Consider the following 21,924-nt stretch of genomic DNA (forward strand, 5'->3'; position numbering starts at 1 on the left):
TAAAATTTTTATAATTCTCTTTTCCTATCTAAAGCTGAGTAGACAGAAGAGAGGAGCACCTCAATTTCTCTTCAGCACTTAAGTTTTAATTAATATTCAACAAATTATTCATTATTCAGGAGAGTCTAGGAATTTGTTTCCTACTCATAGAAATGCAAGGGAATAGAGTGAAAGGAATAGAATGTCTCCAACGTAGCAAGTGGATTACCCTCCAATTTTATCATCTGCAATCATGGGTTCTCCATGTTTGTATGTAAATCTGAAATACACCTTACTGTCAATATTAAAAGGTGCAAAATCATCAACAATTAAAAGTGCATATTTAGCATTAAAATTAGCCTACATTTTCCTCCCTCTACATCCTCCTCCAAACTCTACTTACATTTGTTGTCATTTTCAGAAACCAGTTCTTATTGTCCCACTGAGAATGATTCAAATATTAGAAGTCCTTTGGGCTTTGCTGTTAAAAGGGTGAGTAGAGAGTGTGTGGAAGAACAGCCTGGCACCCTCTTACCTGCTGCGTGGTGCTGGTGACGATGCCTTGCTGGAGGCGGTAGGCCTGCTCTTGAAGGTACTTTCTAGTCTCATGATTCCGGAGCAGATAGTTTTCTATCTGGAAATTAAGTAAATGTCTCTCTCAAGAACACATTTTGACTGAGCAGAGAATAAAGTTATAAGTGAAACAGCCAGTTGCTGAACTTAAAATCAACGCACTAATTCACACATCCTGCCAGTACCTTGACCCCAAAAAACATATGAGACAAGAAAACTGGCTATCACTGTGAGGCATTATTGGTGTTTTTAGTTAGAAAGTTAACTTGCAGGTAACTAAAGTAATTTTTATGTGACTCTATAATTGACAAAGATAAGCAAGTGTTTAACTGCCTGTAAGCTTAAAGATGACATTTACTGTGTTTCCCCGAAAATAAGACCTAACCAAAAAATAAGCCCTAGAATGATTTTTCAGGAGGAAATCCCTAAACATAAGCCCTAATGCGTCTTTTGGAGCAAAACTTAATATAAGACCCAGTCTTATTTTCGGGGAAACACGATAGTGACTTTTCATCACTCTCCTGCATACAATTTCAATTCTTTCTCTCTTGTAAAATTTTAACCAGTGAACAGTTCAGAAGTTAAATGAATATCCCCAAGGAGTATGGATGGTACTCTGTGAACCTCTTAGCAAGTGATAGAGTCTATCAGCACTTAGAAAATTATTTAAGGGAAAAAAAGGAAACAATAGGTACAAAACTTGAAGAATATAGGCTGGCACAACTCAAAGACATACTAGTTTTATTAATCTACCAGATTTTCATACTTTCTCGCAAACAGGGCTGACTTCAGCAAAATTACATAAAAAATGGATTTCTACAGAAAATGAGAAATCTTGAAGTTGACTGACAATGTGTGTTTTTAAACAGAAAATCTCCTATGAAAAATGCAAATGTACAAATGATAACTAAGTTGAAATAAAGCATTTAAGAAGAACAACATGCATTGAATAAAAATGTAGGGTTAACTATTGGGAATGATGGATTCCTAGGAAGATGTATTTTAAAGAATAATAAGATGGGTAATTGTGTCATCTATTTTTTTTTCAGTTGTTGTTTTTGTTTGTTTTGAATAACACCACTTAACCATGTGGCTTTTAATTTGTCACTGTGGTTCCCTATGGTTAAGAACTTCTAATAATTGTGAAGCTTTCAGTGTTTATTACATTTTCATTTTCCTTATGCTAAAGTGACTATTACCTTATGCCAATTAGGAACAATTAAAATACAGACTATAATTATCATCCCTGGAAACTATAAAGCGGAACAAAATGTACCTTTCTATTAAACATAAATGAAGATTATAAAAATGAAAATACCCCTGAAATGAAACATGGTTAAAGTGACACATTAGTTTTCTCTTGCTGCTACCCAAGAAGTCATCTCATTCCAAGGTGACATTACTATCAATGTAAACTGTTTTTGCTAAAAAGATTCTTGCCTGAAATGTGACAGGAACAGACTACCACCAGCCTTGGTGCTTCTGTTTTATGTTCTTTTACACTTGGCCTCGGGAAGTACTGGCTGTGGGCCAGTTCTGGGAGGAGACTATTTATTCAAGAGGTTCAGTTCATGCACAGATGGTGCCCAAGGCCAGCCCACACATTTCTGGACCTTCCCCAAGTGCACCAACAGTGCTACATAGCCCAAACCTGGAGGGAAGTTTTCAGAAAACAATATTCTAAGCTCATTTCTAAAAGCCAGAGTAAGGGGAAGAAAGAATAACAATGTTTGATTGTCTTTAATATCAGTCATTAACACATCACCACTGGAAGTATTTGCATCTTGCAAATACAGAGCAAACTTCTTTCCATGTACCATTCCAGACCAAGGACAGAGCCCACATCTCCAGGGGCTAAGGACAGATGGCCTGACTCATGGAAAGGAAGGGCCAACAGAGTCATGATCTTGTTTGCAGGACCCTGGGCAACAGAGGGGGACAATCTAGAGCCAATTAGACATCTCCAGTCCCACCACTGAAAACAGCAACAGCACAAGAGGCAAAAAATCCCTGCGTTTTAATAAAGGAAACTTGTGTTTAAAAATAATCTTATAAGATTGAGTATAGAATCACAATATTGTTCTTTAGTAAAATTAGAGCCATATTTGTTCTAGAGGATAGAGTTCTGTTAAAATGAAGACTTGAATATATAAGAGCATAGTATTAGGGGATAAAAAGCAATAAAGACGAGCTTTAAATCATTAATTTTTCATTAAAAAACCCACAAATTTTATAATTAACCTATTGCTTAATTAACCTATTAACCCCGATTTTATGTGTCTGTTTTTAGTTTCCTGACCTATAAAACATGTCTTGCTACAGCTGGATTAGTACCTATGTTTGTAACTGTTTTCTATTTACTGTATTTATTCTTCTATCTTCTTTTTCTGCCCTCTCTGGTTTTAACTAGTGTATATGATTGCACTTTTCTCTCCTTTCGTGATATATCAATTGTACTTATTTTTAAGTTTTCTAGTGTTTGCAATATACATTTATAAATAACCAAGCCCACCTTCAAATAACACTACACCATTTCACAAGTAGTGCAAGTCCCTTATAACAGAGTATTACCAATTTCTCCCTCCCATCCCTTGTAACACTGCTACCTTAGAAAGTCTTCATTTTTTTATGTTTGAAGGAAAATTTCACTAGATACAGAATTCTAGGCTGCTGGATTTTTCCTTTTAACTCTTTAAACATTTCACTCTACTCTCTTCTTGCTTGTATGATTTTTGACTAAAAGTCTGATGTAATTTTTGTCCATATTTCTCAATATGTGCGGTGCCTTTTCCTTCTGGCTGCTTTCAAGATTTTCTCTATCTTTGGTTTTCTGTAGTTTGAATATGACATGACCACAGGTTGATTGTTATCTGAAATTCCTGGATCTGTAGTTTGGTGTCTGCCGTTAATTTTGGAAAATTCTAAGCCACTATTATATCAGATATTTCTTCTGTTCCTTTCTCTTTCTTTTCCTTATGGTTCTCCCATTACATAGATGTCCAATCTTTTGTAATTGTCCCACAGTTCTGGGACATTCTCTTCTATTGTTCTTTTCCTGTTTTTTTTTTTTTTTCTCTTTGCATTTGGAAAGCTGTTACTGACATATCTTCAATTCAGCAGTTCTTTCCTCAGCTGTGTCCCATCTACTGATGAACTCAGAAATGTCAGACACCCAGCAAAAACTGTTAAGTGTCTGCTAAACATAGTTATTCTGTAGCTTGTTTTTCCTATTTATATAGATGAAGACACTAAAATACAGAAAAATTAAGTAACTTATTTAAGTTATAAAGCTGGGCTCAGTTTGGTATAGTCAAATTTTCTGAATCTAAATCTTGGATGATTTATTTTGCTACATCTCAGCTTTCCCTCCTCCCCACTCCCAATCTTCTCTTTTATTCAACTAATGTTTAAGGAGCATCCAAGCATGCATACCAAGCACTATGCTAGCTAACAAGAATTAAAAATTTTGAAAAATACATAGGCTCTGCCTTTGAGGAGCTCACAGTCACTGGGGAAAAAAGATATGGAGGCAAGTAACTTAAAACAATGTCAGAAGGCCAGTGACAGAGAGAAGTACAGGTAATTCTGAGAAGACCACCTACCCATGGAAGGAAAGGGGCTCTGAGAAGTCTTCCTGGATGAGCTGACACTTGATTTCAATCTCACAGACATGCAGGGTAGTAGGGAAAGCATGAGTATCATCTAGATTAGAGCAGTGATTCTCAAACTTCATAACCAGGAGAGCTTGTGAAAACACAGATTGCTGAGTCCTATTACAGTTTCTGAGACCCAAGAATTTGTATTTCTATCAAGTTCCCAGAGGTTAAGCATAACAAAGAGTAACAGCTGGTAGAATATGAAACTAGAGGGGAACTGAAGGCAGATCCTAGGCAGAATTTCACACCATGTTAAGGAGACCGGGCTTCCTTCTAAAAACCACTAGGGAGGGACGGATTGGGGAGAGATGAATTGAAGACTTTAGTCTTCAAATTCACCATAAAATAAAATGGCAATTTTTGACTGCAACATGGGAAACAGACAAGAAGAGGCAAATGTGACAACAATCCTGGTGAGAATCTTGAGGTATGAATGAAGGCATCTTTGATAAGAATAGAGGGGAGGAGAGCTAATGCAGAGATGTATTCTCTCTGATCTGTAATTGTGGTGACTGATTGGCTAAGGAAGGCATGAGAAAGGAAAATCTAGTTTGGCAGGAGATGGAGGGTGGCACTACCAAGGAGCGAGCACAAAGAAGAAGGAAAAATATCCCCAAATAATAAATAGTCAACGTAGGGTAGGCTCCTACAGATGGGAAATATTTGAGCACATATGAAAAGAAAGGTAACCATAACCATTCAAAGAGAAGGATGAAGATATGGGAGAGCAAGGGAATGATTCATGGGGCAAGCTTCTAGCACCGGGCAGAGATGTTGGGGTCAAGGTTAATGATGGCTGGACTCTGAAGGGGGATGCACCCTTCATCCTCTGGGGTTTGTCAGAAAGGACATGGGAATGGGTATGGATTTAGACACATCAACAGACAAAGATGGTGAAGGGAGATCACACTAATAAACTAAATTTCTTGATGAGGGAAGGCTCTGTCTATTGACAATAAAGGAGATGCAGGTTACACATTCTCCAAAGGATAACAGGAAGTTATCTATGCTTAAGCTCTGACATACGGATGTTATAAGGATGTTACTCTATTCCACTTAAATTTCATGATAAGTTTCAGTCTTATTTTATTCCTCCCCCATTCATGCATGATGCCAGTCATGATCCTAAGAATACAAGCAAATGTGCAAAAAGCTTTGTAAAATACATTGTACTATTCATATGTTCAGAATTATCAAACATAATTCAATTCATATGTGAATTTATTATAATTCAGCTACTGATTCTTCAATACCTTCTGCAGAGCCTCTTCTGTTTTTTCAGGGTTTGTCTTGAGGGCTTGAGATGCATCATACATAGGAATTGGCATAAATCTCAGTGTGTAGTTCCTAGAAAAGGGAAGAAATGATGTGTTTACTTAAAAATATCCTATTACCTTAATTCATCAGTTTTTTAAAATCCCAAAAGATAGTTGCCAGAGTATCTTAGGAACTTCTGAATGACCAGCACAGCTTAGGCCCCCAGACTGCAGACCAGCTTTTGTGTCCACGTGGCAGCACCGTGGGGACCTTATCAACTCAGGCGATCTGACAAAACTGACACAACCTTTAAGAATGTGGTTTTGTTTTGTTTTGTTTTCAGTTTTCAATTATATCAAAGATGAAATGTTCAAAATGGGATTGGAAAGATGGACTGAGAGAAAGCCTAGAGAAAAAGTCCAGTATCAACTTGCTGCTTGGGTTTTAGTCACCAGAAGATCTGAATGTTTCCTCATGCAAACTGCTAGAGGAAAAATTGAAAATCAAACAAAACATGTGCTTGCAAAGCAAGAACATTAGCATCCACAAAAACAGTCTGTTCAGGCTCTGGGCTCCTTTAAATAAGCAAATCCAAGACAAAGGACTGTCTTCAGAAATGTTGCTGGGAGCAGTTTCCTGCCTGGCTCAACAACCTGATCACTGCAGTTCTCTGCAGTTTGCAAACATGATCAGTCCAAGTCCGGCAGGCTCTAGACACCAAATGAAGCCCCTGTGGAGTCCTGTGTCTCTCCACCTGACCTCACCATGGCTGACCAACTGATTAGACACAAAAGTGCAAGGGTGAGTCACTTTGCTTGAGGAAAACAAACTCTGTGCATCTGCACACATCTTTGATCCTGGCCCTGCTACAAACAGCTACGTGCACAGATGACCGCAGGCACCTGCTTCCCTACAGCAAACTCTAGCTCTGGACATGCCTTCTCTCCCACCCCAAAATGCATCTGTCCATTTGTACAACATGACACCAAGGAAGAATGGTTTTTTGGGTCATATGGTGGCAACTGAAGTGTTCTCCTAGTGCACTAGAATCACACAGTCAGCTCTCTTGTTTTCTGTGTCTAAACTATAGGCACTCACAGTGTGATTCTTACAAATATTTAGATGACTTCTATTGCAAGAGTTCGCTAACAACTAATTCCCAAAATAAGTAACTAATGATGAAGAAGTAATAAAGAAGATAAACAATCATCTTAATAATAACAGTAATCTGGACGGGTATTAATTAATGGAAAAAATGTTCTTTATCCAGTCCAATTTATAAGGTGGCTTAATGTAAAATAACCAGCAAAGAAAAGGCTGCTATTTCTGTAACTTCAATTTTTATCTTAGCTTTGTTTTAGTAAAATTGTTTTTGTTTCGTTTAAGAGGAGCCAGCCAACTAAAACTAAGAGACAACAAGGTTTCTTTGCAGCCTTGAGGATTTTCCTTTCTCTCGTCCAATTGTGATCATGCTACAGGTCAGCAGAGTTTATTGAAACCAAATGTGGTTTTGAACCACTGGCATGTTGGAGCACACAGTACGTAACAAACTGTAATCCAAGGAGTCCCGCCATCAATCTGGAAATGGTGAGGACTGGGTGTGCATGCTCTTGGCCTCTCACAAAGACTCCTCTGGGCTGGCAGTCTACAACATCATCAGGGTGGCAACTGTGCTGTTAGCACCCAAATGCTATTGTTAAAAAAAAAAAAAAAAAAAGCTTCTATTTGGAAGTTTTGTGGTGAATAGGAGTGATTACAGGTGGTCTTGCAGTCATAGAAGGCTCCAGGGACGGGGGACGTGGTGACTGGATGGTGCAAGCGGCCTCACCCATGTTTAGTGATAGCCTGTGGTGGCAGCAACTTGGACTTCCTGGCTAGAGTAGAACCACGGGATTTAGAATCAGAAAGGCACTTAGAGATAATTTACTCCAATTTTCTCCCGTTATAAAAGAATTAATCAGAGTGGTGAAATGCTTTGCTCAGGATCATAGGCTTGTTGAGGATTGAATGGAAGCACTACATTGGGCAAGATAGCTGCAGTTAAGAGGCATCATGCATGGAGGGAAATCTGGGAAAACAAAATAATGAGTAGTCCTTCCCCTTCCACAGGGGACTGATTTCTATGCTACTGGCTCCTTATTTCCCATCCACATTTTGTAAACTCTCATTTGTAATGCTATAAATCTGCTTTGATGATTTCTATAGACTATAATATGAGGATTAAAAAACTCAGAAAGAACCAGATTTCTAGCATTTTTTCCAGGCATGTTTGCATTATGATTTCCTCATTTGGTTTAGTGGGAAAGTAAATTTGACAATCAATAATTGCAGACTCTAGTTACCAAGGTCAAAAGAAAGCCTTTACAGTAATGAGACAAGTTAGCCCTATGCTTGCCTTCCATCAACTTCATTTTTATTTTCTGGACCTCAACTTTCTTATCACCACTGGATTCAAAGCTGTCATAATGGGCAAAAAAGCAAGACCTGGGGAAACAGACTGAAACCAAAGCAGGAGGAAGCCAGGCAACCATTGTGTGGCCTCTCCAGCAGAACATGCATCTGACCTCACTTTACAGATGCAGAAACTACATGAGAAGAAAGTCCATGTCTTTCCGGGTCCCATGGCTGGTGAGCAGTGACCAACACTGTCCCTGATCATTTGATTCCCAGTCTAAAGCTACTTCTCTTATCCCACAGATTACAGACACCAATGGATCTTTGCATTTTTTCAGAAGGAAGTCCTAATGAAAACTTACTTTTCCATAGCAACAGCTATATCTTGAAAGCCTTGTGCAGTAATGTTGTTCTTGTCCCATATGACAGTCCTGTTTAAAAACCGAATCACATAAATGATCAGACCTTTAGGAATGGAAGAAATGAGCCTCCCACTGAAGATAAATCGCCAGGTAACAACACTATCTAGGTATTTTGGTACAATGGCATTATGTGAGCAAGGAATAATGTGCAACCTTGTTTCAAACAAAGCAAGACTGAGCATTTCCTCAACATTACATTCTTAACATATTTACCGCTCAAATAGTATGAAAAAAATCATACTTAAAAGGAACAGTGCACACATTAACTTACCGTTAATGTTTTACTAGCCAGAGAAGTCTAAAACCTCATTTCTCTGATATTTTCCCAATGGTAGTCGAATATTCGTGTCTGAGACTCAAACTACTTACAAAAGATGCGAAGCAGTCTTGTGTCCAACATGAAGAATTCCAGGTACTAAGACTTGTACATTCTAAACAACTTGTCTTATTTGCTTATGTTTTTTAAAATTATTATTAGTTTCAGGTGTACAAAACAATGTAAACAATGTAATAGTTGGACATTTAAACCCCTCACAAAGTGACAACCCTCCTCCCCCATTCTACCACCCCTCCAACATTGCACATAGCCACCATAGTTCCACTGAATCCATTCCCTGTGCTGCACTCTACATTCTGTGACTATCTATATCTATCTATCTACACACACACACACACACACACACACACACACACGAAAACACAGTCAACACCCATCACTATTCAGCTTCAGATGCACACTATAGCAGTCAGGCACCTACACCGTCCATGAAATGGTCTCCCCAGTAAGACAAGTGTCCATCAGATCCCCTTCAAAATCTTTACATTACTGATTATACTCCCCAAACTGTCCTTCGTATCCCTGTGGCAATTTTGTGGTTACCAATTGTGCCTTCTAATCCTCTCACCCTCTCTCCCATCCCCACTCCCCTCCCAGGTAAAATCCCTCAGTTTTTTCTCTATATCTCTGAGACTGTTTCTGATTACTCTGTTCATTTATTTTATTCTTTAGATTCTATATATGAGTGAGATCATATGGTATTTGTCTTACTCCTTCTGACATTTCACTTAGCATAATATTCTCTATGTCCATCCATATCGCTGCAAATGGTAAGATTTTGTTCTTCTTTATGGCCCAGTAATACTCCATTGTATAAATGTACCACTGTTTCTTAATCCAGTCATCTACCGATGGGCATTTCAGTTGTTTCCATGTCTTGGCTATTGTGAAGAGCGCTGCATAAATTTTTTTGAATTAGTGTTTTGGGGTACATGAATTTTTTCGAATTAGTGTTTTGGATTTCTCTGGATAGATACTAAGAGTAGAATTGCTGGGTCATAAGGTAGTTCCTAAGTCTATTGGACTTATGTCCATTTAGATAAATAAATGTCTCTTCATTTCCTCTGCAAATTTTTTAATGGGGTTGTTTTTCATCTATGTTCATTAAGGATATCGGCCTGTAGTTTTCTTTTTTTGTAATGTATTGGTTTGATTTTGGGATCAGGGTGATAGTGGCCTCATAAAAAGAGTTTGGAAGCCTTCCTTCCTTCTGGATGTTTTGGAATAGATTGAGGAGAATAGGTGATAATTCTTTTCTGAATGTTTTATAAAACTCACCTGGATAGCCATCTTGTCCAGGGCTTTTGTTTGTTGGGAGCCTGTTGATTACTGATTCAATTTCACTGGTAGTAATCAGTTTATTCAGATTTTCTGTTTCTACTTGAGTTAGCCTTGGAAGATTGTATGATTCTGGACAATTATCCATTTCTTCCAGATTGGCTAATCTGTTGTTGTACTGCTGCTCATAGTATTTTCTTAAATTTCTTTTGTATTTCTGTGGTGTCTGTTGCTACTTCTCCTCTTTCATTTCTATTTTTATTAATTTGGGTCCTCTCTCTCTCTCTCTCTTTTTTTAATGAGTCTGGTTAAAGATTTGTCGTTTTGTTTCTCTTCTCAAAAAACCAGCTCTTGGTTTCATTGATCATTTGTATTGTTTTTTTGGTCTCTATGTTGCTTATTTCCACTCTGATCTTTATTACCTCATTCCTTGTACTCCCTTTTGTTGTTCTTTTTCCAGTTTCCTTAAGTGTAAGAATAAACTGTTGATTTGAGATTTTTCCTGTTTCTTTAGGTAGGCCTGCATTGCTATGAATTCCCCTCTTAGGACTGCTTTCCCTATTAGGACTGCTGCCTCTCATAGATTTTGGGTTGTTGTGTTTTCATTTTCATTTGTCTCGAGGTCCCTTTTGATTTCTTCCTTGATCTCACTGTTGACCCATTCATTATTTAGCAACATGTTATTCAGCCTCCATGTATTTGTGTATCTTCCAGTTTTTTCTTGTAATTGATTTCTAATTTCATAGCACTGTGGTCAGAGAAGACACTTGATATGATTTCAATTTTCTTAAATTTACTGAGATGTGTTTTGTGGCCTAACATGTGGTCTATCTTGGAAAATGTTCCATGTGTGCTGGAGAAAAAGTATATTCTGCAGTTTTGGAGTGAAATGCTCTAAAAATATGGATTAAATCCAACTGGTCCAATGTGTCATTTAAGGCCACTGTTTCCATATTGATTTTCTGTCTGAAGGATCTATCCCTTGTTGTCAGTGGTGTGTTGAAGTCCCCTACTATGATAGTGTTGCTGTTGATCTCTGTCTTTATGTCAGTCAATATCTGTTTTATATATTTAGGAGTTCCTATGTTGGGTGCATAGATTTTTACTAGGGTTATGTACTCTTGTTTGATCGATCCCTTTATTATTATGTGTTGCCCTTGTCTTTTAATATATTCATTTTAAAGTCTATTATGTCAGATTTAAGTACTGCTACTCCAGTTTTCCCCCTCATTTCCATTTGCATGAAATATCTTACTCCAACCCTCCACTTTCAGTCTGTGTGTGTCTTTTGATCTGAGGTGAGTCTCTTGTATACAGCATATGCAAGGGTCTTGTTTTCTTATCCACTCAGCCACCCTATGTCTTTTGATTGGAGCATTTAATCCACATACATTTAAAGTGATTATTGATAGGTACATAGTTATTGCCATTTTATTATTTGTATTTCTTGTCTTCATTAGATTGTTTTCATGTTTCTTCTGCTTAAAAAGGCCCTTTTAACATTTCCTGCAATGCTGGCTTGGTCATAATGAGTTCCTTTAGCTTATTTTCTGGGAAGCTCTTTATCTCTCCTTCAATTTTAAATGATAGCCTTGCGGGGCAAAGCAATCTATGTTGTAGACCTTTGTTTTTCATCATTTTGAATACCTCCTGCCACTCCTTTCTGGTCTGCAAAGTTTCTGTAGAAAAGTCAGCAGACAGTCTTATGGGAGCACCCTTATAAGTAACTCACTGTCTCTTGCTGCTTTTAGGATTCTCTCTGCCTTTAACCTTTGCCATTTTAACTATAATGTGTCTTAGTGTGGGCCTATTTTGGTTCATCTTGGTTGGAACTCTCTGCACTTACTGGGCTTGTATGTCGATTTCCTTCACCAGGTTAGGGAAGTTTTCAGTCTTTATTACTTCAAATATGTTCTCGATCTCTTGGTCCCTCTCTTCTCCTTCTGGTATTCCTATGATGCGCATGTTGTTGCGCTTGATGTTATCCCACAGGTCTCCTAAACTATTTTCATTGTTTCTTATTCTTTTTCCTTTCTCTTGTTCCGCTTGGGTGATCTCTGCTATGTCTTCTAAATCACTGATTCGATCCTCTGCTTCATGTAACTTGCTCGTAGTTCCTTTGAGTGTGTCCTTTATTTCAGTTATTGTGTTCTTTAGTTCTAACTGGTTGTTTTTTATGACTTCCCTATCCTTCTTTATGTTCTCACTAAGTTCCTTAAACATTCTTATCATCAGTGTTCTAAACTCTGTCTCTGATATGTTGGTTACCTCTATTTCATTTAGTTCCAATTCTGGAGGTTTCTTCTGTTCTTTTATTTGGGGCATGTTTGTTTCCTCATTCTGGCTGACTCTGTGTTTGCTTCGATGTGTTAGGTAGCTCCCCTAGATCTATCAGTCTTTGCAGGGTGGACTTAAATAGTATGTGTCCTTTATATTTGAGTTGCACAGTCACCCTATTCTCCTGTGCGTGTGTTCCAGAGGAGTCCCTTGTGTTATGGACATTCTCTTGCTGAAGTTGAGCTTTAATTGCTTTTGGCTTGTCAGTAGGTGGGATTGACTCCCAGGCTGACTAGCTGTTAGAATTAGCTATGCCCACAGTAGATGACCGGCTGTGTGAGGGTTGACGCCTCAGATGAGGCTTGGCCCCTATGGGCTCTTGTGCCTGTAGAGAATTCCCTTTGGTTGTGTCATTTGTCTGTCAAATCCGGTAATGCTCTGGTTTGGTGTGGAGTTGGCCTCTGGGTATGTTGATTCTTGTGCCTCTTGGGCTGGGCCCTGGTGCAGGGCGATTTTAGAACAAAACAAAACAACAAAAAACAAATACACTCACATGTAAAAACAACCGACAACCAACATTCAACACAAACAAAAATTTCAAAAACACAAAGAAATAAAACAAAAAATAGCAACACCCCCCCACAGAAAAAAAAAATCAATGCAAAAAAATGGAAAGGAGGAGGAATAGTAGAGCAAGGAAATGAAAAAAGAAGAGAGAAAGGGGAAAATGTATACACGTACACACACACACACACACACACACACACACACATAAACACACACTAAAAATGATAATAATACTAAACTGAAAAAAACAGTGCCAGTCTTGGCTTAAGCCCACCAAGCTATCTCCATATTGTCCTCTGCTGTACAAAAACTCTGTGTCTTGTGGAGGCAGAGCCGGCCACCTGGCACCTAGAGTGACCCTGGCAGTGCAGTTCTAGATGAGTGGGGCTATGGGGCGTGGCTGGTAGATTTTACAAAGTCACTGCAGTTTCTGCCCTCGCCTGCACAAACGTGCACTGAGCGCACCACAGCCAGGCACTGGGAGGTGGACTTATTCCCTGTGCACAGGTCTCCTGGGTCTTAGGGCACTTCTTTTTGGAGGTGTGGAACGTGTGAGATTTCTGAGCTGCTGAAAGCCCAGAGCTGCCTCTGCCCCGCCTCTGATGACCTCTGCGTGTGTCTCAGCCGAGCAGAAAAGGTGGCTGCTGGTTATGCAGGTGTCTTCATCTCCCTGCCCAGCTTCTTCTCTAGGTTATAGCTGCAGAATGGCTTTTTTCAGTTCTTGAGAGCTATAGCTCCTCTGTAATCTGACACTACTCCTCTGTTCAAGGACCAGCTTAAGGCTCTGGAAGGGTGGGGGTAAGATTGCTGTGGGAGAGTGGGGGGAGGGGCCCGGGTATGTAGTTTTGCTTTCTGTCTGTCTGAGAGAGCCGCAGTTCTCAGCTGAGGTTTCTCCTTTGAATGCTGGGCACTGCAGTCCTCTATGCTGATCTCTCAGCAATACTATGTGGTTCAGGGAAAGAGACCATAGCCTGGCTGTTGCGATCTCTGGTCTGCATCCTGGGGCCCCCGTGTCACCGCAGCTGCGGATGTGGCCGGTCTCCACACCAGTTCCTTCCTTCTTCCCTGTCTTGCCCGGTTTGCCCACCTTCAGGTAGTCCTCTTAGCTGGTCTGTGTGATGAGCAGAGAATCCTTTGATGATTTATAGATGTTCAATTTGTGGTACCTTCCAGGGGAGAACTCAAGAGGCCCACCTCACAGCCGCCATTTCTATGACATCCTCCTCAGCCTTTACCTGCTTATGTTTTCATCATTGCCCTGATATGGTGTAATCAGCTATCCCAGGAACCCCCGTCACTCTTCTGGCAAATCTCAGTTACTATAAATATGATGTTGTGTACTTTTTAAAACAAAATCAATGTTGTAAAAAAATTATTTTACCTTAAGAACGTGAATACTTCACAGGTAGTTTAGGATCTATCAATTCACCTGACACACGAAATGGCTCTTATTTGTCTGCATGATGATCTAAGACTGACAACCTGTAATTGCTTCCATTCCTAATCTCAATGATCTTCTCTACATACACATGGTCTGACAATTAAGTTTGCAAATTCATCCCAGAAAAAGTGCTACATACCTCATTGCTGACTATCACTTCAGTCACCTTCAAAGTACTCCCCTTAGGAAGCTATGTACTGACACCAGTGCCTAGTCCACGCTTCAAAGCAATTTTGGAACTCTTTTACTGGAATGGCCATCAGAGCTGTCATCGTATTACCCTTGATGTCCTGAATGTCATCAAAATGTCTTCCTTTCAATATTTCCTTTATCTTCAGATAAAGAAAGAAGTCATTGGGGGCCAGATCAGGTGAGTAGGGAGGTGTCCCAATACAATTATTTGTTTACGGGCTAAAAGCTCCCTCACAAACAGTGCCATGTGAGCTGCTGCATTGCCGTGAGGCAAGAGCCATGAATTGTTGGTGAAAAGTTCAGGTCGTCTAACTTTTTCACGCTGCGTTTTCAGCAAACAGTAAACTTGGTAAATGTTTGTCCAGTTACTACAAATTCATAATGAATCATCCCTCTGATATCAAAAAAGGTTAGCAACATCGTTGCAACGAGTTCATGAACTTAATTGTCAGACGTCACAGTTATCTTCAAAGAAACGGCTGCAGGTTTAGGGTTTTGGATTCAATTTAGAAAGAAAATTCAGGCTCTGTCTTACACTGAACAGCAAGCAAAACATAAGAACGAGCCCTTGCAGAGTAATGTGAATTAACTCCTCATTCACCAGACTGCTGGACTTTGGGCAACCCACGTCTCTGAATGATAGAAGCTACATAGTTACCACATAACTAGTCCTAAAGAAGAGTGGTTACCACGTGGCTGGTCCTTAAGGAAAGCCAATCTTGGGAACATAAAGATGGAAACCGCTGAACAAAGCATTTAGTACCCAGTCTGAACTTGCCTTTGAACCAGTGGATCTCATGTATCCCTTGGATTTTGTCTCTATACTAGTAGGAGTGAGGAGAGGAAGACAAGATGATGCACTCACACCACGTACAGAAAAACCCTCAAGTTACTCCTGCCGTCGTCTTCACAGCTCTGCTTACTTGACACTGACCTCAGATCCTCTTCTGCTGCCCACTGCATCCCCATACACTGATCAGTGTCAACACTAATGTGAAAAGGAAACTGCAACAGCTCTCAGTCAGGTTTCACCTCCCAATGGAAATCTTTAAAACAAAGCTTAAAGGAATCATTATGTCTAAATTTGGGAACATCCTTGCAACTATTTTGACAAAAGACTTCAAATTTTCATCTCTTCTTCCCGGCTGGCCTCCTGGGAAGCTTAGCCACTTCAGGCACAGCCAGCTCTCTGACGCTTGCTGGCCACAATTCTTTGTAGGCCTTCCTTAAAACAAGCATGCATGTTTTGGGCCTGAGTACCTGACCCACGTACCTGAGCTTGGTGTTGATCTGCAGAGCTTTGGCCAGCATCTTGGCTCCCATGTCCCCCATGGAATTCCCGCTGATGTCCACTTTGGTCAGGGAGGTGTTGCTTCCCAGGGCATTAATGATGATGGTGACCTCAGTCTTGAGTTTCGAGTCAGCCAGGGACAAGGACTGCAGAGGCTGTGGAGGGAACAACAGGAAGCATGCACACAGGCTTATCAAAGCAGCTATCACTCGACGACCCACGTCATGGAGAATCATCAAGGGGACATATCACTACTCTAAGTGTCTCACTTGTAAACTTATGGCTTAAGACACTAATGAATGGGATCTGAAGGTTCTGGCATAAAATGGGCCTTTGGATTAAAACACAGAGGGCTTTTGTTTTAATGCTGGATACTGTCTGCCTCTCCTCTAAGGGAAGCTGTGGAAAGATACCTAGAGTGGCAGAGGGAACTCTTTGAAGTGGAGAATAGGATGAATAAAAATGGTACACAAAAATTTCTTAGGTTCAGTATGACTACACTTATCCCTTTTTACCCATTTTATTTTCATGCAAGGTGAAAACTGCATGAAAATTACTAATGGAGGACAAATTACTAATGGAGGACAAATGCAAAATAAAAACCAGCTGAGATTAGTAATAGCTGACATTTATTGAACTCTTACAATGTTGAACCACTGTTTAAGGGTTTTACATATGTTTGTTCATTTAATCCTCCCAGGATACCTAACATAAGAATATTTAGTATTCTTATATAAGCATTCTTATATTACCTAATACCGTGTTCCCCGAAAACAAGACCTAGCCGGACAATCAGCTCTAATGCATCTTTTGGAACAAAAATTAATATAAGACCTGGTCTTATTTTACTATAAGACCGGGTCATAACGTAATGTAACGTAACATAGCGTAATATATAATACCAGGTATAATATAATATAATATAATATAATATAATATAATATAATATAATACCGCGTATAATATAATACCGGGTCTTATATTAATTTTTGCTCCAAAAGATGCATTAGAGCTGATTGTCTGGCTAGGTCTTATTTTTGGGGAAATATGGTACCTAACATAAGAATACCTACTATAAGTATTCTTATAGTAGATATTGTTATCCCCATTTCCAAAATAAACAAAAAAGTTAAGTGACTCAACCAAGGTCACACAGTTAAAAAGTAGCTGAGCTGGAACCAGATGGTCTGGTTCTAGATTCTGTGCGCTTAACCCTACATAACACTGACCCTGTTAGCTTATCTTAGATCTTCGATCATCACCCTTAGGTTTACCTTCTAAATATATAAGGTAATCAAAAGACATACTTAACAATTAGAAAGAAAAAGAAGTCCAATGTGGGTGACCTTATTATTACCATAAGCTGTATGGTGAACCAAGACCAAGCCACTCACTGCCCATTTAAGCCAGAGGCTGACAGCCACTCAGCCTGGAGGCAGTTCTGCTTGGCCTACATAATATCCGACCAAAAAAATGACTAGGGCCCCCTACTTACATCCTGGTCACTTTGCTTATTTATGTTGTTTTCCTAGCCCTGTAGACATTTGAATTTGCAATCCTCGATTTAAGCCATGACTGATTTAATGAAATGAGAATTCCAGGATTTGAACCAATGTGGCTCTAAAAGTCAGAGTTCAGACTTCCCTGGGGGTATGGCTGTCTCTGGGTTAGACCACTCCTGACATGGTCGATACTGGCCCCACCACACTAAACAGTTCTATCTGCTTTTCCATAAGGAGTGCTGGTACTACAGGGAGATGGATACTGGAAGCAGCTTCAAGGGTCATCTACGACCAGATTCCCAGGTGGCTCGTGGGACTAGAGCTCTGAAAAGTGTGCCCAGTGGTCTGTGACTCCCACAAAAAGCCTGGGGTGTATCTGTGTCCACTCAACCACTAAAGATTGACTTCGAAAGGAACACCTGTTTAAGGCACATCTGCCAAATCGCTGCAGGAGGCAGGATGAGGGTGCTGAGGACTTCAAGATTCAGATATCCACAAAGTTGCATTCTGAGTTTGGTTATAGTTTTACCAAGGGACTATATTTATTGTCCAAATCTGATCATGTTTTCTAAACTGAGTACATCTATGGTAAAATCAAAAGATAATATTATATTAATTAGAATCAAACTTTTAAAAGTCAAATGGCATGTTAAGTGTCAAGGCAATTAAAACCTCAGCCAAAAGCGCACATATGCTTAGACTCTAGCTTGTTTAGTGAAGTTGTTTCGATTTTCTTAAGATCCTATACTTAAGTAAATGGAGAGAACTTAACTAAAAATGCTTCAGACTTGAGAAATTTAATGTTTTAAATAAAAATAAATGCAACGTTGCTTTAATAAAAAGCTGTAATCACATCTCTCATCATTTCAATAATTGTTATTCAACTGCTACAAAAATGATATATTACAGCTTCTTCCAAATACTGGAAAACTGCCAAGTCTCAAAGACAGCAAGCACCTATTCCAGGACTATGTTCAAACTCAAATACACCCCAGTTAACACTTAAAAATAACAGGCAGACTCATTAATGCACACAGAACAGCCTGAATTGCATGCATATTTATAAGGTCATTCTTTCTTAATTTATTGCACTTCAATGTAACATCATTATTGGAAATCTTTCTATTTCTTTTCATAGCCGAACATGGTAATCTGAAACTGTTTCCTTGCTGCAGGCATTCCTGGGAGACACACATTTAGTTCTACTGGTTACAACATGGGTTTGTACGGAACACTTCAAAGCTAGATTCCTATCACCCTGACCCCACCGTGTTACTGTCCCAAGATGGGGCACAGCAGCCTGACAACCACTGTCTACAGTTAAAGGTGACATTGGAGCACATGGATATATAAGTTTTCCAGCTGAACATAATGTGTAATACTGGGCAAATCAAGGATTCCCTGGGCTGTCAAGGAAAAAGCTCTACAAACTGAAGGAAAATTCTCTACAAACAGAATATAAAAAACAAAGAGATTACTTTATCTATGTAAAACCTATAAAAAATAAAAACAAAAACTGAGCCCAGCTGTGCCAGTTATTTACAAGACTCAACTCTTGATCATTTTAAATTGTTTTACACATTACTGATTCAGAAGTAGAAAAAAAATACATGGTAATTGCTTTTTGAAAAAGCCACCTACTTTTCGATGACATGAACATAAAGCTTTTCACTGTACATTATTAGTGGCACACTAATTCAAACTTATAACTTGACAGAATTCAAGAAAACTTTACCATCTGCAAATATGTTTTTAGGTTTGTTTTAAATATCAGGATTATCTTTAAGTGAGAGACTTTCAAAATTATAGGAAGAGTTTGAAGACCCTCATGTAATAAACAAAACATGAAATTAATAAATATATTTTTCATAAAATATACATTTTCCTAAGAAAAAATATTAGGGATGAATATTAAAATACGATTCTGTATATTAGCTTCCCCAATGTTTAAAAACTGGGTCAATACTAGGAAATCAGAATCGTGAATAAAACAGGGTGGTGTGAAGTCAAATTAAATATGTAAAACAAATAGCCGAAATTCTGAAAAGTGTAAATTACGTCCTAATTATGCCCTTAATTTTAATAACTCAGTATAAGAATAACAAAATATGGGGTTTATTAGAAAATGAGGACAAAGAGAGAAGTGCTTAAATTCATTAAATAATAATGAGTTTCATTTCTAGCCCGATTAGAAACTATATCCACACAATGAAAAGGCAGAAGAACAGAATGTTCCCTGCATTCCAGATCAGAGCTCCACAAAGAGGTGTGAACAAGGGCAAGTAGGGAAAAGTTCCAGTCCTCATCTATCCTGGCCCTTAGCTTTCTCAGAAAAGTTAGCTTATAGAATTTCCTACTACCCCATATGAATTCAAAAGGGAATATTATACTTTTAAAATATGTGACATCTCTCACACAATTAATGTATGAAATCACTCTTATGACCCACAAAAGTAACTATCACTAACATGAATAATGCAAATCTTCACAGTAGAAATACAAATTGATTTGGATTTTAGAAACCATAAAAGCCGAGTTTGGCAGCCAAATAGGACTATGACGGGAAAGGGATAAAATCTTAAAGAGCATCAGTAAAATATAAGATATAAAACACCAGGTTTAAATTAAAGAATTAACAGTAAAGTGCTTCTTACTTTGTTCATAAAATATCTTTTTTATTTTCTAGTGCACTTTTAAGGGCAACAAAATAGGGTATTTGAAATTGAATTTCTTTATCCTGAACAAATTCTTGGACAGGAGCCACTAAAGGGGGAAAAATATAGGATTATTAGAGCTCAAGAAGCAGTTTCAGATGGAGGACAACTTTCTTAGTCTCTTGCATCTCTGTGTAATTACTAGATGAAATTGAAATTAGCAATATGTTTCTCAGCATGTTATAAGGTCATAAAGTCAACTATGTTATAGTAATTCATGCCTGCAGATTAGTGCATTAGGTGAAGTTAGAAAATCTAAGGCTAATTAAAAGATGGGCTTAGGAGTCAATTTATATTTCTTTTAACTATTAGTTACAATCTTCCTTTAATTAGTGAAGAGTTGAATCAAGTGAAGAGTTAAGTTTTAAATACTTTCTATAGCTGTACTAAAGCTTAAGTATTTATTCCATTAAAAAAATAACAATAGAAAATGTATACACAGATAAAATTATCTGAAAGTATATCAGCATTAACCCAGTAGAAATAATTATAAGAATGATAATAAACAAAGACTTTAGGCAAAAAATTTTTAAATAATACTCACTGATTCTTCATCTTGAATCATCTGTACTAAGTTGTCCAACACAGGTGTCAGATTTCTAAAGAGATATTTTAAAGATGTAGACAGTGGAATCAAACCAAAAGTTTTTAGGAAGCTGGTTATTTTCATCATTGTCATATGAAAAAATTCAAAACTCTTACTTGGATTTCATATTATTAAAATTTTTGCCTAGTGCCAGGTGTTGTACTGATCTGTTTTTACTGAGCCACACTATTAAGGTAGATAGGTCAGATTCTAAACCTGGAAAGAATGAAAGGAAGTGGAAAATCAGAACACATGTATAAATGAACTCTCAACTGGAAAACAATTAAGCACAGGCGACATGCAGATGGATGACTTTCCTGAGGGCCCTGGGATTCTCATCTTGTCTTTTTCAAAAGAACTTTTTGCTCTCTTTTCTTGCTCTATTATTTCACAGTGATAAACTCATTCTCTACAAACTCATTGTCTACATTCTCTTACACAATCAGTGGCTAAATAAAGTTCGTGGGGATTGGGAATGGAGAATGGCAGAAAAGATTTAGCCCTCCTATCACTCAGTGAGAGAAGATTCCAGCACACTGTTTACTGGCAGGTATCTGCAGTTGTCTGCAAATTTAACAGGTTCATATTCATGCTACAATAGCAGAAATGATGCTAATGAAACAAGCTTCTAAATAAATAAACAAGGGCTCAACTGTATTGTCAGCAAGAATGCAAAAGGCTCATCTCAGATCTTTATCAATGTATTTATAATATTTTTTTAACTGACTTTTATTTACTGCATAGATTTTGCATTTTTGGCCATGGAATCAATTTAGTAAGACATTGGCACAGATTTATTTCATAAATAAACTCCATTGTTAAATTTAAAAGTCCTATTATGTAGATAAGGAGTGAAATAACATTTTTATTAAGGTATTATCTAGACTGCACTAGAAGATGAGTTTCCCTTTACTAACTTGCTTCAAATAATACTGTTTCTCTTTCCTTATTTCTGACTTACCATTGTCAGAGATGTCTAAGCTGGTGATGTTGTGGATTTCAGCGATGCAGCCTTCCAACACTTGTGCACCTCCTGATCTCAGCTAGAGAACACAAACCAAACACAAGATACAGCTGTCACCTACTGGAAGTGTGGGCAAAACATTAAAAACAAGTGATACATCCTTAAACTAAGTACCAAAGAAAAAGTGAAAACTTAATAACTCCCCAGAAGTTATCAATTGTAAAGAGCCAATCACTGGTCATTGCTGCTGTTTGCCATACCACACCAACCCAAAAATCATTAGAAAAAGAAACAGAAGGAAGATGGAGACAATCCAGGGTCACCATTGGCAAGACAGAGTCTGTCGATGCACAAGAGCTTTCTTCATTTCTGACTTTGGGACATCTAACGAATCTTTTTTATACATAAGAAATGTTACTGTTTTATTTGATTATTACAGATTTCAAGGAATAACTCTCCACCAGGTAGTAGCAAAACAACCAAAGGAGACAACA

At 38.3% G+C, this 21,924-nt stretch overlaps 1 protein-coding gene across 16 annotated transcripts in view; it reads right to left on the bottom strand.

Annotated features, from left to right (window-relative positions):
• The window catches only part of CARMIL1 (capping protein regulator and myosin 1 linker 1), a 349,148-nt gene that overhangs the window by 87,623 nt on the left and 239,601 nt on the right, over positions 1 to 21,924 (bottom strand). For all 16 annotated transcript variants that reach the window (XM_033092802.1, XM_033092806.1, XM_033092813.1 and 13 more), the window contains 7 exons: positions 21,428 to 21,509; positions 20,583 to 20,682; positions 20,425 to 20,479; positions 15,647 to 15,819; positions 8,222 to 8,290; positions 5,462 to 5,555; positions 515 to 613 (listed from right to left, as the gene is read on the bottom strand). In XM_033092802.1, coding sequence (XP_032948693.1) covers positions 515 to 613; positions 5,462 to 5,555; positions 8,222 to 8,290; positions 15,647 to 15,819; positions 20,425 to 20,479; positions 20,583 to 20,682; positions 21,428 to 21,509 — 672 coding nt within the window. The remainder of the gene's footprint in view (positions 1 to 514; positions 614 to 5,461; positions 5,556 to 8,221; positions 8,291 to 15,646; positions 15,820 to 20,424; positions 20,480 to 20,582; positions 20,683 to 21,427; positions 21,510 to 21,924) is intronic.

This window comes from Rhinolophus ferrumequinum, chromosome 22 (genome assembly GCF_004115265.2).
Source record: "Rhinolophus ferrumequinum isolate MPI-CBG mRhiFer1 chromosome 22, mRhiFer1_v1.p, whole genome shotgun sequence".
Classification (NCBI taxonomy): Eukaryota; Metazoa; Chordata; class Mammalia; order Chiroptera; family Rhinolophidae; genus Rhinolophus; species Rhinolophus ferrumequinum.